At 39.8% G+C, this 17,935-nt stretch overlaps 2 protein-coding genes across 14 annotated transcripts in view; one reads left to right on the top strand and one right to left on the bottom strand.

Moving 5' to 3' along the window:
• PER3 (period circadian regulator 3) overlaps positions 1 to 17,935 on the bottom strand; it is a 47,076-nt gene that overhangs the window by 9,957 nt on the left and 19,184 nt on the right. For 10 of the 13 annotated variants that reach the window (XM_087755607.1, XM_087755609.1, XM_087755617.1 and 7 more), the window contains one exon: positions 13,557 to 17,575. In XM_087755607.1, coding sequence (XP_087611733.1) covers positions 17,474 to 17,575 — 102 coding nt within the window. In that variant the 3' untranslated portion in view covers positions 13,557 to 17,473. Of the gene's footprint in view, positions 1 to 8,282; positions 8,409 to 10,497; positions 10,893 to 13,556; positions 17,576 to 17,935 lie in introns of those variants that run through there. The other 3 variants (XR_015704361.1, XM_087755608.1, XR_015704360.1) reach the window with 3 other exon arrangements.
• On the top strand, positions 5,915 to 9,826 carry UTS2 (urotensin 2). Its single transcript, XM_009460851.2, has 4 exons — positions 5,915 to 6,017; positions 8,316 to 8,426; positions 9,036 to 9,079; positions 9,710 to 9,826. The coding sequence occupies exons 1-4, from the start codon at positions 5,915 to 5,917 to the stop codon at positions 9,824 to 9,826; spliced, it is 375 nt and encodes a 124-aa protein (XP_009459126.1).

The following is a 17,935-nucleotide window of genomic DNA, read 5'->3' as shown; positions in this document are numbered from 1 at the left end:
TACACTTCCACCTATAGCAAACAGACAGACAAGGCTGAGCACTGCAGACAGAGGAACAGTGCCAGGAATACAACAAGAGCACAAGCAGGAAGGGAGAAGAAAGGTAAACTAGTACATGGAATGGGAGAAGGTGTAAGAAAGGACTAACAAAGGGGCTGCTACATACAAGCCCCATGAAGGTCAAAATCCTGCAGAAAATGCTTTAGCTGTGGTTTCAGAGAGCTAAAGCAGATAGCAGAGGCAGGCCTTCCAAGCTTCTTAACAAGAAAAGAAGCCTTGACTGCTTCTAGAAATGCCAAGACAGCAAAGGCATTAGGAGAAGTAAAAAGATGGTTAGAGTAAATGAGAAAGCAGAGCAGATCATACCACTCTTCATGCAAGAACCATTCAGAGTGAAGACTCTGTCCTGACCCAGTTGTCTGCTTTACTTTGATCCACAGAATTGTTGTGGTGCTCTTTAGTAGACCAAGCTTCCGATGCAGTTTCAATACCAGCAGTGATGCTGAGTCCTGTCAGTGAAGCTACTCAAGAAAAACTAATGTCTAAGGAATACACTGTATGGATACTTCCTCCAGAGTAAAAATCCCTTGACCTTATTTAATCATTCTTCAAAAAAAGGTAAGAGAGTTCTTTAGCTGAGAAATGTACATGTATGCAAGAAGGAAAGAGAAATAAAACCTTTTTCAGAAGAGAAAAATGGAAAGAAAAACCCAAAACCAAATCAAAACCAACACCACACAGTTCCTTTTCCCCAATTTAGTTACCTTTTTTAAGTCCTAAGCCTGTACCCCACTGCCCATTCCAGTGGACTGGGCCCTAGTGCCTGCTCCCTGAGCACCCCGGCCTTTTTCAGGAGGCTTCTCAGCGCCACCTCCCGGGGCAGCAATCCCTCTATCAGCTCGCTTAAACCCACCCAGGCACGAAGCCAGCATGAGCAGAGAGAGGTTTCTTTTCTTTGAAATGTAGTCTGAAAAAATGAGGTACCTGTTACTGGTCGAGGCACAATGGCTAACCGTTAAAACACAGCCACCCAAAAGTTAATCTAGCCCTATTCAGAAAACCAAATAGGAAAAATGTATTCACCTATCCCAGTTCTTTCTCAACAGTTCTCTCCTGTCATGCTCCCCACACCAGGAAGGAAAGGACTGGTGCACTGTGTCTAGGATCAGAGCTGATTTGGACTACTCTGGGTGATTGGAAGGTCTCTGAAAACCCAGTACTTTACCTTGAAAATGCCTCACAACAGACTCTGCAACAAAGAAGCCCAAATTGTAAACTTTTACTGGTTCCAAGTGCAGCAGTGTTGCAGAAGCAGGAATGCACCTCCGAAGAAAATGAGTCGAAGTGTCCAGCTTGCTCTATAGCTGGGACTGATGAAATGAGTGTGTAAGTGTGGGCAGTCACTGACTAACAGCCTATGCCTTTCAGCAAGGTTGCTTTGTACTCCTTTCTGTGCAGTGCACTGACCAGAAAAATGAGATAAAGAAGTTATTATTCTGCTTTTGTCCAGATTATAATTGCTTATTAGGGCTGAACAGATTATTTGGGATACCTTGGGAGAGCAGGAAAAAGGTAAAGAGAAAGTTCCATTCTTGCTGCAAAGGCGTTCCTCTCTTTCCTTATACTGTCTGCTCTCATAATTGCAGTTTTAAAAATAAACTATAATTGCATAGTTAGTTCCATTACATTTTTTGTGGAAGAAACCTTACTTCAAGATCTGGTCTCTGCTCCTCTATTTGTGACTGCATTATCCAGAATCTGATTCCCCTAAGATATCAATGTGCTATATTTCCAAGCTCCAGTCATGCCAGACTTACTTTCCTTCACGTCAAACAGTGTGAAGCTTCAGCCTGCTAATCCTGCAGTGCTGAGAGGACAGGGGAATTGAGGACCAGTTTGTCAAGCTTCACTTGGAGAATATACCCAGACTACAGTGTGCCAGCCCAGCAGGGCCAAAAATCAAGAGGGGTTTTTTCCCCCAAACTGGTGGAAACTATACTACAAAGGAGCAATGTTTTGGCAGGTGTGATCCTGTACTAGAGAATTTTTAGACCACTTGCCAATTCTGTAGCAAAATAAAATATCTTCAGAAAGGCCTACGGACATGCCATCCTCATTTGCGCAGAGGAATGTGTTCAGTTAAACACACAAACTCACTTGAGCACCTTCAGCCCACCACAGAACAAGAAAACCTAGGTCAGAACCTCTCAGAGATCTTTCATAAGATTAAGAGAAATTCAGAAATATCACTGTGCGTGCCCAAATACACCATATAGTGCCATTTGGTTACACAGAACATACACCACATGCTGCCTTACGGTTTGCACACAGTGGGCAGAAGAAGCATCTTCAAAAAAGGAAGTTCACAGCAAGTGCCCAAGTTATGGTTAGTTTTTTCCTTTGATCCGCTGAGCGTCCCAACAGGCTATCTTCAGTACACTCTAAAATGCAGAGTATATATAAGGCAATGCAAGCTAGTGGCCGGGAAAAAAAACCCTTATTGCACATATGATCTCACAAGGCAGCTATTTTAGTACGCAAAAAAGATCTAATAATCATGTTATGAAACTGAATAATTAGTTAAAGTAAGAAATTTTAAGTTAAAGTTAACTTCTTAGGTGTTAATGAGGATAGATATCTGCTAAACCGACAGTGACAGCAAAGCAAAAACGCCATGCACTCTAAATGATATGCTAGACCCTAGCAGGGAAGTAAATAACACTACAAATATTTTTTCTCTCACACCAGCCAACATGTGTAACTCATTGAAACAAGATGTTAAGTCAAAAATTCTAGTAAAATTCAAGGAAGAGCTGGACATTTATATAATAATAAGCTTATCCACAATTACAGTGTCAATACAAAAACATTCTACTGCACATGTCTCTTCATGCAAACTAAATTTAAGCCAAAAAGTTACACCAGAAGTTATATCCTAGGAAAAAGTCCCACATACAAATGATACTGCTAAATCATGTCTTCTCTGAAATTCCTGCTTTTGCCAACTGTCACAACACTTGACTAAAATAACAACTCATGCTTACTTATCATAAAGCACTTTAAAACAGGGGAAAGAACTTTTGTGTTATAGATTAGATTTCATCCTTACTATTTTATCAGAAGGTGGATAATTTTTGGGGGTGACTTTGGTTGGTTTTGGTTTTTTTTGTTTTGTTTTTTTTAAGTTTTCTTGACTTCATTATAGCAACTTATTCTTCATGAGCCATCACTTTAAATCAAGAATAGTTGTTTCTTCTGATAATTAAGGATGATCTTTTATGACAGGGTAACATATACTTACTATTCAGAGTTTGCTCAGTAATTTATCTGGACTACTGCTGCCCTGTTATTTTAAACAAGCACTTGAAATAAAGTCTGTTAGCATAAACAAGAACTTAGTTTTCCCACAAAATAGTAGTTTTGATAAAAATTAAAATGGTTTCTTGCAAATCAATTTCCAAGTTTTCAAAGTGTAATTCAAATTTATTTCCCTCACCCATGTATTCAGGCTTTTGTGCCTTTGTTTAGGATGAGCTGTTTCTTTGCTTTGCATGATGACGCGTGCACTGTCCCCTGAGGAAAATGCCTTTGACATTTTGGTAGAGAAAAGAGTGTCTAAGTGACAACTTCAAATCTGAGTAAAGGCAATAAGCTGTGGGCAAGTTGCCCAACTTCCACATGACGCACTTCATGATGGCTCTAAGAGGCTGAGTGTTCCTTGAGAGAAGACAAAGGACACAAGTTGCTTGTGATGACTGCTTCATTAGCTTTCCTTGGAGGATGCTCAGAGTGAATATTGATAGTACCATTGTCATTGATAGTTCACTGAAGGAGAAACGTTTGTACAGAGCATCCAGCACCAACAATGAGATCATGCGTCAAATCAGACCTAATTACTGTCTGCAGTTTTGGAATGAAGAGTTGGATGACTCAGATGAGGAGAGAGAATTCCTCTCTAGCTACTTATTTCTCTTGTAGGGAAGCACAGGGAAAGAGGCATATAAAATGTATTAGGTTAATTCTGTAGATAAATTCTTTTGTCATATCCACTCACTTCAGCGAAACAGGATTTGTAGTTCAGACACCTGCAGCATGTGTTCTGTAAGTCAGTACTAGACCTCTCTGTACACACAGGATGATAGAAAAGTTTAGGTTGGAAGGACCTCTGAGGGTCCTCTCTCACATCTCCCACTCGCCACTTCTGCACTCAAAGCAGAGCATTTGAGCTTACATGGGGATGCTCAGGGCCTTGTCAAGCTTAGTTTTGAAATTCTGTCCCATTCCATTCTTGAAGCTATTCAAACCTGACTGGACACACTCCTGGACAAATTGCTCTGGCTGCCCCTGCTTTGAGCAGGTGGGGTTAGACTAGATGATTTCCAGAGGTGCCTTCCGACCTCAACCGTTCTGTGATTCACAGAGCCCACAGCTTTTCTGGACAAGCTGTTAACCATGCATGTGTAGGGCATGCTCTCTTTGAATTAGACCTGCAGCAGAAATACATCTGTTCTACATGACTGATGTAGCTAACATGATATTAGTCCTAGGAACCACAGAATTTATAATATAAAAATTAATCTTCAACAGGAAATGTTCATAAAGGAAAAAGGAAGCAGATAAGTTCACTCCTTTTGCCACTTAAAATTATCACGCAATTTCACACAATTTCAGCATAGGGAAAGAACTTTAGTAATGTTAGTTGGATTTCATAGTGCTTTGAAGAGCATTTGAAGGCACAAACATTTGATTAGAGAGGCACGAAAGAAAATTACCGAACCTCAATTTATTATGAACCTGAACAGGCATAATCTTCTCACCACCTAAAGTCATAAACTTTTTCTTATTTTCAAAGCTCTATACAGTTGGATATGATGCTTCACAGAGAACGAAGATGAGGGATCAGTCCAGTCAGTCCTTGCTCTTTGATATGAAAAATGAAATTGTAAGTAGAGAAGACAAAATATGGTAGATGGAGGGAAATAAAGACTAAAGTTATGAGATTACATATGGTAACTACTGTGTTAGCATTAAATAAAAGCAGAAGGCAAACATGGGAGAAAAAAAAATAGTTAGCTCACACAGAATTAAGTAGTTAGTTCCAACTGAGGGAAGGAGAAGATAAGTGAAATGGAAAAGGGTCTCCCAGTCTAGTGAGGGACCTGCGTTTAATATCAACCAAAGTAGTTTATATGTACCAAGCAAGCCTCCAGATGGAAGCTGTACTTTCTCTGCCAAGACAATTCTCTAGGGCAACATTGGATGAGGTCTTCTCAAATAAATAGATGTGAAATGCTACAAGGAAGAAAAAAAAAATTTAACTTCCCTAACATTCTCTTTGTAAATTAACTAGATGTCTTAAATCCCCTTCTCTTTTACTTTTTCTGGCACAAGAACCCCAAATACAACACAACACATCCATCCATCTCACGAAAGGAAAAAAAAAAAAAAAAAAAAAAAAGGGCATTTCATATCAGATGCTTTGCGTCAAGCCTGCTAAGGCTCATAAATCAGCTGTCTTATTGCCCTGGTCATTTCAACCAACGTCTGACCCTTTTGGTAACTCATGATTTATAACTGGAAGTTACTTTTTTTTTTAATGCCAGATTTATAAACTTTACTGTGCTTGGTTTGGTATAATATCCATTTTGTACACCAAGCTGTAAGACAGTAAATTTATTGTCTATGAACTGTTACCTTGAAAAATTACATCAATGCAAAGTGGTTTCCATTTAGAATCAATGGGCAATAAATTCATTGGATTTTTTTTTTTTTTGAAGGGGGGAGAGAACATGATGATATTTATGAGGTCATGAGCGGCTATATAATGGGTGAAAATGGGAGCAGAGGCAACAGTCAGACAGGACTTCTGAGTTACAGGGGTAGACAAAGACGAAATATATTCAACTCAGCAACGATGCACAAGCTGATATTCTGCTGTCTCATTATTATCAGCTTCTCCTGTCCTCTCTCGTCTCTCCCTATCACCAACGCCAGTGAGATGTCTTATCAGCTCTCAGGTAAGAGTCTCTTGTTTTTACTGGTCATAAAGCAGAGGCTGAAGCAGTAAAACCAGAAGAGAAGCAGGTATGCTTTCTGAGGGGCCTTTATCTGTGCTGATTGGCTATAGAAAAAGCAGGAATGTCTTCAGAACACCGACAGTGTAAGTGACACTGTCAGTGGGTGCTAGTCTTGTAAAACAGGGAGGCTGGGTGCCCTAAATAGCTCTTCCTGCTGCTTTGAGGTCCAGGAGACAAAGGTATCTGAGCCTTCTAGCACCGAATGCAAGCTGGCATATATAGTGTCTGTATTTGAAGTAGCATTAGTAGGCATTGGGTAATTTAAAGTAACTTGGCTGTATGGTCTCTCCTCTTGCTGCACTTTAAAATGAGCTATGTTTATCCAAAGTTGTGTTTAAAAAGAGGGAAACCTACTGCAAAGGCTAATGCAGTCTTACTTCGATCAAGAACAGGCAAGTCTGTCTTACACTACAAAAATAGCGATGTATTGAGCATGCTATTTGTTTGCACTAATGCAGATTCCATTCAGTCCAGTGAAAGAATAAATCTTTGCTTGAAAAAGCTGTCCTCAAAGTTTGAAATTATACTATAAGTCAAGACTGAAATAGCTCAGTAAAAATGCACAACAGAGTCTGGAAAGGTTACTGTCATCAGACCTGACCTGTGCTGGAAAAGTTTCTGAAATGAGTTCTGAAAGAACAGGCAAATCAAACCCAAAGTTATTGCATAAAGCTGACTATTCAAATGTGGCTGTTCTTACCTGCTTTGCAGGTGCAACAGCTGTTGTGCTGGTTTATAGGTATCAGTAGTCCTTAGGTTTGCTTCGCAAGTCTTGGACTCACTAAGCCAGCATCTTCTCAAGTCTTCCACTATGTAAGTTGCATTTACAGGCAACCATGACTCAGTATGGATAACATCTATCACATCATAGGGTGAACATGCTGGCTCTAACAATTACTGCATTTGTTTGAAGACATCCATTAGGCTTATTAAATCTAATACAAAGAGTCTCTAGGCTGGGTAAGACAGAAGTAGAACTCTGTATTAAAGATGGTTGTTTTGGTTTTTTTTAAATCTCAAAGCAAGTTTACCTGCTAACGCTGCTCTGAATTAAAAAATAATACAAGCCTAGAGATATGAATTGTCTCCACATAGCACAGGGAGGTTACAGTATTCTTATTCAGAGTCTTACGCTGAAATCCCCACTGTCCTTTGCAATTGTCCTTTTGTACAGTGGACAAACTAACAACGTGGATGTCCAAGGTCTTCAAGTTCTTGATCTTGGTCCAGGTTTTTGAAGTGTTGGGGGATTATTTTCGGCAGTTTATTTTCTTATATATTCCCTATTGAGGAGCTATACAGGCTCACCCATCCCTGCAGGTGAGAGCAACTAAAATTCCATTGTATCATCTAAAAGTGCAACTACAAAACAATATCCATCTACACAACTAGAGTTTGATAACAGCACCCTCTCGTTGCCCATAATTTTGCATGTCTGCTATATATTAGCAAAGATGAAGTCTACTGCTCAGGTTACAAAAGCCTTATTTACCCCACGTATAACACCACCAAGGGCTCCTGTTGGCAACCTGCCTTGGAGCACAGGCTAGTTACAGAATTCTAAATTCTCTATGCACATACAAATTAATTCCACTAGGTATCACCAATCTGTTGTTTTAGAAAAAGTAATAATATCTGTACTGGTACATACATTAAATGAGAGAGATGATTGAAATGCACTGAGAAGCATAGCTGCCAAAATATGTTTTAAGATTTCCTACATTTATTCCTGCCTTCCCCCCCATTTTATTGCATTTAATAGCTGGGAAACTGAGCAGGTTAATAGGCCGTGAACAGGAAGTTTTGTCTTTATTCATAGAAAAGCACCAGCATAGGAACTAGTTGATAAAGAAATGGACTAAAATAAATAAATAAATAACATGCAAGTCTGGGTTGTCTACAGCTGGGTACCAGAAGGATTAGGTTGCGAGTTCCCCAAGCAATGGGAGGGGCTGCTGTTGGCCAAAAAACTTTCTTAAAGAAAGATCTGCCAGAGAAATGAGAATCTGAGATTAACACCAGGAAGGTATCTTTTCTCAAAGCTTTGGAAGGAAAAGAAATCTCCAACTATCCCCTATTACATTCATTAAATGAGGATGGATGATTGGCGATTTCATTATAATCTTCAACAGGTGGGGCCAACAAACCTGGTCAGAAATCATCCGAGACAGACTGAAACAGAGATTCAAAGCAAAAGGCTCTTACCATGTGCCTGTTTCTGTCATCTTTTGTTTGCAGCTGATGAAGATTCAAGATTAAACCTGGAGCGGTTGGGCAGCCTAGGAAGCACTTCCCTGCTTCAGTTTCTGCCAGAGCTCTTGGGCACACGGACTGAAGACAACAAAGCAGGTGAGGATTTACCACAGCAATTCATAGGAGAGTGCCCATGGTTTGCATGTCCAGCTTCCACAGATATTATGCCCCGACCCCTGGGTATTTACTGAAATATGACATAATGTGTAGGCAACAGACAGCTGTCATTTAGTTAACTGGGACCTTGGGGAAACCTGCTGAGCAGCCATGCTTGCAGCTCAATACTAGCTGGAAAAGTCTCCAAATAAGTTTAGCAAAACCTCTGTACAGCCAAACCAGGGCAAGGCAAAGATTGACCTAGAAGGAGCTAGCAGACAAAACAAGGTAGCACAGTCTCTTAAAAAGCATGAATACTTGCAGAAAGTGCAGAATCAATAGCAATAGATGGTTTGGGAGGCAACAGACATAATAGATGCCTGCTGCAGAGGACAGTACGGCTTGCATCTTCAGAGTCCCAGATTTTGCTGGAACTGTGTGCCACAAGAAGAACTGGCCACGCTGCAGCAAAAGGGTTTTCTGTCTGGTCCTCTGAACATTCCAGTTCAAGACTTCTGCTAGCTATAGCACTATGGCACACCAGAATGACTTGTGTAGGTTCATGATTTCTAAATGGTAAAACATTTAATTATGTCTCCCCTCTACCAGGTCTTAGCCCCAGCAGCTACAACCCAAGGGAAAACATCAAAGAGGTACGTAAATGTCCATCCATCACTGGAACAAGAAAAATAAGCCTCCACATTTTAAACTACACAGAATTGTTACCAAGACATCGTTTAAGATCCAGAGACCTCATAAACTGTATAGACTAAAGTATGCCACAGTGTTCTTGAAGCTGGAATCACCTAGCAGTTAGATAAGCAAGGGGGGGGGGAGAAAAAAAAGAAAAAAAGAACATGTAATCCAGAGCATTTCATTCTAACCCCCCCACTTTTTTCCCCAGAAAAAAAGCTTACTAAATAAAGGCCAATTTCCAGCTTCACCAGGCCAGGCTAGTGCATTAACCAGTATTAGCTGCATGTCATTTCCCCCCACCCCCCCACTACTACATAGGCTATACAGTATTATCAGATTTGTTATGAATCATTAGGTAAATAGAGAACATCATTCCTGTTCACTTGTCTGCTGAATTAAATACAAAGGCAGAAGACAGGGACTATTTTTAGTGCATCATCTAAATCTGAGGGCACTCTGGGCAGCTGCCTGTCCTTCCCCAGTCAGAACACCAGGCTGGGTGACCAGTTGGGGCAGTGAAGAGCATACTTTTCCACTGGGAACATTTACCATCCAACAGTAACCTCTCTAATGCTCTTTGACTCCAGACTTTCTATGGAAATCATCCTCGAATTGCTTTGCTGGGCCGCTTCTTGACCAAGGACAGGAAGCAGTACAAGAAACGTGGGAATCTTTCCGAATGTTTCTGGAAGTATTGTGTGTGAACAGGAGAAGAAACTCTCTCTGACTTGGTTGCATAATTTATACAAATGTCTGAAAACATGTATATAGATTTGCTTGATTTAAAATGAGAATGAAGAAACATGAAGACAGCTCCTAACTTTAGACTCTACGCTACTTGGAAATTAATAAATTCTTGATGTTTTGCAATTATGCTGTGAGCAGTGTTGTATTTTCTTAGAGTTCAGCACAACAGGAAGAAAGTAATGGGACAAAGAGATAAATATGCAACATGAAGAGAACTCAGGCAGGGGAAGCAAGATTCCCATGGGGTTCCGTGAAACCTCCCAGAAGAGTGATGCCTTAACTGCATTAAGTCCAGAGGCAAGAGGACTTTCTCCTTTGTCACTTGACATAGATTGGGGTGCCAGGAAGAAAGGGTCATTGCTGCATACCCTGATGGTGCTGAGCTGGTGAGGAATGGCAGCTTAACAATGCCCAGTCCCCTCCTACCATCCCGAAGGCACCACAAAAACAATAAGCATGTGTCAGGATCAAGTATCTGCTCCCACTACTGCTGGAGAGAGAGAACTGTTTCTCTTGGTCACTTGTAAAGAAAAACCCACAAATCTAATTCTTTGCAGAACCTTGCCTAGTCCCCAGCTGCCCATGACAACAAGGTTGCCTGTGCATAGCACAGGCTTTAAGAATTGTGTCTGATTATCAAGCACAGCATGGAAGGTAAACATTATGGTAGTCAATGTCAAAGTTTTACACCCAGATTGCAGACAGTCACTGGAGGCAGACAGGGATGACATCACTTAAAAGATTCTATGACCCTGACCTGTACTTATGTGGCTGCACACACAGATGCGGGAAGGCGATATATGGACATAGATCACAAGTGTTACTAGGGCAAGTCACCTCTTGCTTGGGCACTCAAGGGCAGTGAGGTTTGTTCCCCTGAGCCACCACACAGTTTTTATAATGTTGTTGTATCTTGGCATCTAAAGTAAATGAAGGAGAAGACAAAAGACCAGCTGCAGTCTGATTCCTTTGTACGTGGAGTACCAGCATACTTTCTCAATCCCAGGTGCTGCCTGATAGTATCTGCAATGAACAGAGCGAAAGAGTCAGGAATTTTCTCTGGGGGATGGCAGTCTTGATAACATGCACAAATAGTCTGAGGTGTGAAGCCCTACCTTGTTCAACACATACTGAGCATAAACCTCATGCTAATCAAGGCTCATGGAAAGCTTGAAGTAAACTTCACCTACCAGTGATACACATGCTACATTGATCTCAATAATATACATCATAAATCTCTGACTGTGCTGTTTAAACAAGGCCTACAGGCTTGATACAGCTTGTTCACTTCACATAAATTGTGAGACAGATGAAGCCAGCTATAACAAAGAAAAATGTGCTTATAAATGCAGAGCAGCTGGATGCACTGTGCAACTATTTGAAATCTTCTGAACATTCATCTTTCTCTTACACAACGGAGCAAGTCAGTGCCTGTCTGGAAATTACTCCTTTTCTGCCACCTCATCAGTCAATAAAAGCTTGTAAGAAAAGACTTCAAATTTATCTAAATGAATAACCATCTAAGATAGATTTATTTCATAGGCAGGGAAAGGTGTAGAGCCTACAAAGACTGGGGAAAACACAACTGTTCAATCCCACTTCAAAAATTGCAAACATAAAGCAAAATAAAGAAACCCACAATGAATAAAAACAAAAAAATATTACAAGTATTAAAAAGTTCACTAGCCATCTACCTAAGAGAATAAAGAATGAAGAGAGCTGTCAGATGGTGAGGATGAAGTCAAGACAAGGTAATTGAGCTATAAACCCTCAAACTGTTTCAGCTTTCGATAGTGCAAAAATACTTGCTAGCAGTTATAGCATCAAAAGAAGCAATACTCAAACAACTTACTGTGTTCAAGCTAGGCCAGAGCACAGCAGCAGGGTCTGGCAGGGTGGAATTCAGCTAATTCAAATATAGCAGAATTTCAGCAGAGCCTAAAAGTTCCAGTCATTCACAGTCCTTGCCTCTGGTAGAAAGGAGGTTCAGACCGCATCTTTGGACATGACTGGTAGTTCTCAAGACGACGACTGTTTGAAACCCTGTTGCACACCCAACTGTCTCCTTCCTGAAGGAAACGTTCATGGCAGATGCCAGATAAACTCACTTCCAGGGCCCAAGAGCAAAGAGCCTGGCGAGTCCGCAACAGAGAAGGGCAAACTCTGGTTCTCCTCCATTCTGCTATAACCTATAGCTCCTGCCAGCTTTCAGGTCTGAGCTTTTCCTCTCTTCTGCAGGCCAGAGACAAGAAGGATGGAACTGTCAGAAAACTAAAGAGATTGTAGGAAGAGCTCTGGAGGCCAGGCTGATTGTCTTTGCACCGGACAGGGCAGAGCTCTCAGAGCAGACAGAAAGGTGCAACTGCAGCTGGGGCAGTGAGCCACAAGAGTCCTGCCTGTGCCAGCCTGAGCCTGCCTGTAACGGTTTCAGGCAGCAAACTGGAGCATCAAACGGAAGCCAAGCAGGCAGACACCTGTTCGAGCTGCCCAGGAGCAGTATGTAATATATATCCTGAAAGTTAATACAACTGTAGAGCAAACTTAATACAGAAAAGCTACGGTCCCATTACTTTTGCAATTGGGGCGAGTAAGAATCACAGGCCAATACTTGTCTTTCACCATCTGCCAAAAATACAGAAGGACCTCATTCAGCTCACCTTTGACATCCACGCAGAAGTAAAAGCTACAGGTTTTTAACTGTGAGCAAGAACTTCAGCTGACAGGAGGATGACTGCTATTAACAAACCAGTAATGTAGCTGGACTGACATTGCCTAAATCTCTGAATAAAAACATAGTACCACCTTGAACTTTTTCATTTCACAAATCTATTCACTTCTCCTCATATTTTTTGACCAAAAATAACTAGATAATTTGGCTCATGTTTGTATGTTTAGAATGACCAAACCACCCTCTTAAAAATTAATAAACTATCAGCAAAAATATATCCAATGTTACATTCGAGATGCCTGTATTTCAAGGAACCGCATCACCTTGCCAGAAGCACCTTCAGTTACATACTTATGTACGATTGCTTCTTTCTTTACCAATTTTAATAAGATGCTACATGTTTTGTTCTGTACCTTGTACTCCCTGCAGTGACTTTGCCTTTCTCCTGCAGGCTTCTTTAAGCACTGTGGACCACACTTCTCTCTAAAGTCCCTTAAAGCAGAAAAAGATGAACAAATTGTTTCTCTGCAATTAGTGAAGAACTTCATTACTTTATAAGACATGCCTGTGAATTAAACCTATGAATTGTTTCTTTGTACCTCCCCTAGAACACAAATTTTAGAACAGTGGGGCCAAAGGGCTCCCAGGGTGTTTATTATTTACCTTTTCTAACAAAATCAGCACAGACAGAAGCTTTAAATCCTGCATGCCAAACCCCAACAGCTTACACATCCAAATATAATCCTTTAAATTCAAAAGGTACTTGCCCTTCTTTGTGGGATGCAATCAGAAAGGAAATAACATGTCCTGAAGTGGGCAAGGTAGAGTGAGATTAAAAAAAACTCCACAAAACCCCACACGAAACAGGATGAATGGCCACCACATCACCATTTTCACTGTACTCACAACCTCAACACCTATGTACAATCAGAAAAATGTAATGAATATTTTCTTAGAAGTCTATTTTCTAGAAATTACCAAACAACAAAAGTAAACACACACTTGAAACATTCTTTGCAGTATATTTTTCAGTTTTATTTATAAAAACAGAAGCTCCCTTAAAGTGTACAGTTAAAATCACAACTGTAAATTCAACCACAGCTGAATATTATTTCAATAAAATATTCCTATCAACTGATGTAAAAATTCATTCAATTGTGATTGAAACTCGATTCAGCTGGAAGATAAGCTTACCAATACATTACTCATTCAGCGAATATTTATCGCACTGTAAAAATACACTGGGGTCCCTCCTGTTCATAGCAATGCCATGAAAATATTCGCACATCAACTCATCTTTTAAAAACATCACTCCATATTTATGAATACAACAAAAAAAAATTGCCAGTGAAATCCACCAAGGGTTTCCAAACTGCTGACGCCCCCACAGGGGGTAGTAACTGCATCATTACTGCACTTGCGTGTTTTCCCTTTGATCACCAAAAAAGGTGACCTTCCAAGCAGCTTTAAACTATCTGCAACATTTTAATTATGCCAGGCAAAACAAAGTCACATAAACAAAATAGCATGTGCAAATCTGGCCGCAATATTTACTCCATTGGTCTTTCAGATCAGAACTGGATCTCACGTCAACTACTCCAGCAAACTACAAAGACTGAAAGATTAATATAAGCTGAAGTAAAAACTACCAGTTCCTGAAACCTTATGGAAACAAGGTCCTTCCCAAAAGGCTTGATAAGGCATTTGATTGCAAGATGTGGTTCTAGTGGGGTAAAGAGTAGCTTGGGAAACTGTTTTTTGTCCTAAACCTGCAGCCAAGACCGGTTGCGTTTTTGGGCAAATGATTTAGTTTCATTGTCATACATGGCACTGATTCACCTCTTCATTCCTCTTATATTCTTCTCCCACACCATATTTTTTTGTGTAACCCAGGACAAGTGTAGCCCCAGACAAGGAATCTTGCACCTAAGATTTAGCCAGGATTACAAACTTTGAATTCAAACGCCTAGGCACATGCACCTTCATTATATATGGTCACAGGGTATGGTGCTCATGGCACTACAAGAACTGTCTAGGATTTCTGTTGCTATATGATCCTACTGGGCACAAATTCACAGTAGTAGGTGGTACAAGAAGGGTTAACATCTCCAAACAAGAAACACATTTAATATGATCAGGTTTCTACACATGGGTCAGAATCTTGACCACATGTAGCAAAGACAGCACAGGATACAGTAAGTGAAGATCCCCAAATTATACTCCTGGATTTGGTATGAACTGGGGGTATGCAACTGTGCAAGTCCTTTGTGTCTCTGCCCCTTTTTATGCAATTGGGGTAACGATAGTCATATTTTTTACATGTTCCCAGACCTATGGATGAAAAGCATTATTCAAGTGTTAGGTACATATTACATTTCTCCTAAACGAAGTCCCACTGTTTTATAAAATGGATGACATATGCCTGGTAAGACATCGCAAACCATCTCATTTTCATACTCAGGAAATAAACAGTGGAAATAATGTACAGCAAAAGAGTTGATTATCTAAACTTTCCTTCCTGCTTCCACTTTTAAACTATTTTGAAGGAGACTGCCGTCCTTACCTGGAGTATTCAAATTAATCTATTTCACTAAATCTCAGAAGACACTAAAGCAGTCGTTTTAATTTAAGCACAGCTAATTACAATGGATTCTAGTGCATCAGTCTAATTTGACAGTTAAGTTAGTTAAGAAGCTTCCCAATTAAGAAAAGAACCTATACACAAAAGCATCTTATTACATGTTGGATATGATTTGGTGGACTTGATAGTGTTAGGTTTATGGTTGGACTTGATGATCTGAAAGGTCTTTTCCAACCTAAACAATTCTATGTTTTGGAGCAAGTATTTTAGGCAGTGTGGTTATAAAGCAGAATACCATATTTGGAAAGTGCTGGAAAAAGACTAGGACAGACATAAGGTATCGCCCACATTTTCCTACTTGAATACTTAACTTGCTATATGTAAACACCTATTGAAGTCTCTTATTTTAAGACACATTTAAAGTTCAGACACAAAAAGTACTGAGGATGTGTGGGCCTCTGCTGATTTACAACACTTAAGAAAAAACAAGTTCAAGCTGAAAAAACTGAGACACAAATGAAGAAATGCACCTTACGAATAAATAGAAAGTGATAGGTATAAACAGCAGGCAAGCATACTGGGGTGGGGAGAGGAAAGAACACTGCCTGAGTCAAATTAGCCTTGAAAACTTAAAATTCTGTAAAAATAACTTTCCTTGAAATAAGCTTTAATGACAAAGATTGTCACAGAATTGATTTTAAAAGGTAACAAAAACCTTTATATAAATATAGTTTTCCTTCAATGATCTGCAGATCACAATATTTTTAACTTAACAACTTGAAGCTTACTAGTAAATGAAACTGAAAAAGGGAAAATCTTTTCATACAGAAAAACATAGCAGAAAAGGATGAATTACACAGAACAAAAGGGTGAATAATGTGTTACATTTAAAACTCTTTGTTGAGAAGGCTAAGGTGATTAATAACACCACAAGGAAAATCTGGTTATATCCAGCTTTTGATAAATAAAGGGGAAATCAGACAAAATTTGCTAGGTTTTAGTGAAGCATGTCCTGTTTGAAGAGCACTTTGAGACATTCAGCTTTAAGCTAGAAGTATTAATGTGAGAACAGTAAGTCCTTTCACATACTGAAAGAGAAAGTGGTTACCACTTTCTGAACAAACTCACACTATGCACAAACTAATTTTTCATCCATGGTTTTCAACAGTCAGAGACTCCATTATAAAGAAAGAGGTTAAAACTTGTACAGGAAGTCAACAGTGATAAGAAATAATTAATATGTGGTTTGATGTTCAAGTTCGGCTCCACAACATGCGACTTTTCAAGAAAGCAGAAGAAGTGAAGCTCAATCTCTTTTTGTTTTTGGCATCACCACAATGAAAACAAAACAGGGAAATGGCTCAAAAATTCCTATTTGCTATGTCTGGATTCAACTCATCTAACTACTTTAATACAGCAACAAAAAAATTAAGATACAAATCCACCTTCCAGAGTGCTAGCAACAGAAGATAAAAGATTGCATTTAGCTACTTGAATTGATAACTAGGCCATACTGCCTTGACAGAGAAGGTCTTCCATGTGTCTTTTATGAAAAAGCAGGTCCTGTATAAGGAAATAACTCCCAAATTGTTGCTTCTATTTTTTTTGATTGCTATTTATAATTTAATCTAATGGATTTGCAAACCAGTTAGAAAGACAGCTTTAAAAGCAAAAGCTCCAAAACAACTTCGTTCCAAAACAGTTATCATGAAAAACATAGGGAATAGCTTTGCTTCTTTCCACTTCAGCTTATTTTTTTGATGGCTGGCAAAAGGGATTTTGATGCAGAATAACTTGGCCAGTTTTCAGCTGCTCACTAAAAAGTCTACTGGCTTCTCGAACCAGCTACAGTGACTTTAGAGCCTCAGAGTATTAGGATCTTCAGTTTAGACCTCTAAAGAGGTCAAACAAACGAAAACGAAGAGCACTGTGTTGTAGCTTGGTTTCAATGCTCGTTTCAACACATCTAACCTTACTTGGAGAGTAAACATGCTCTGATCTGTTAGGTTCATCACTGCATCTTTTCAGACTCTTCCTTGCCAAGTTCAAACAAACAAACCCCGAACCCAAAAAACCTTTGTATTTTGCTCATCATTGAGTAATCAAAAGTTAGAAACATAACCCATTGTGTCAAGTCTGTGAGGTCAGGGACGGAAACAGCCTCCCAGTGAAAGATCGTCTTCAAAGTCATGCCAGGAGTGGAGGGGTAATGGAAGAAGATCTAGCTTCACATGTGTGACTGCTCATGTTGGGAAGAGATAGCCAGATAGATTCACTGCTAGTATGTAGCAAAGCCAGAGGAAAAGAGAATGGGAATTACACCAAGCGGTTTTACTGACACAAGTGCTGATGTCTTCAGCGTTGCAGTAGTGGAGACGATTCTCCCTTGTTTTCCATATTGTCATCAGCCATTGCAGCCCCACAACTTGCTTCCCTGATGTCACATGTAACACAGCCCTTTAAAAAGGAACAAGAACATAGTAACATAAATTCTCCTTTTTATGAGTATATTTCAAAGAGTCAAATCCTGATAGCATGATATGTTGCAATCTCTTGAAACCTCTCACCAATGGGCTGAAATCTCTTTAAAAGCAGTGATTATATAGATATCTTATTTTCAGAAGCAGGTACTGGCACCTCCAACTTATCCTGTCTCAGAAACGAATTCTTTGGTTAGTGGAGCATACAGTTTTAGCTTTGAGATAAAAAGGCACGTGACTTCCTTGAATTTGAAGGCCTTATCTTTCAGCTTTATAAGCAAGCTGCTCATTAAGGATTTGGACCACAGACTGACCAGCAACAATACCAACCAACAAA

Source organism: Nipponia nippon, unplaced genomic scaffold, assembly GCF_047370975.1.
Source record: "Nipponia nippon isolate SJK-2023a ecotype South Korea unplaced genomic scaffold, ASM4737097v1 scaffold_19, whole genome shotgun sequence".
In the NCBI taxonomy this organism is placed as follows: Eukaryota; Metazoa; Chordata; class Aves; order Pelecaniformes; family Threskiornithidae; genus Nipponia; species Nipponia nippon.
This window is presented reverse-complemented; position numbering and strand designations above follow the sequence as displayed.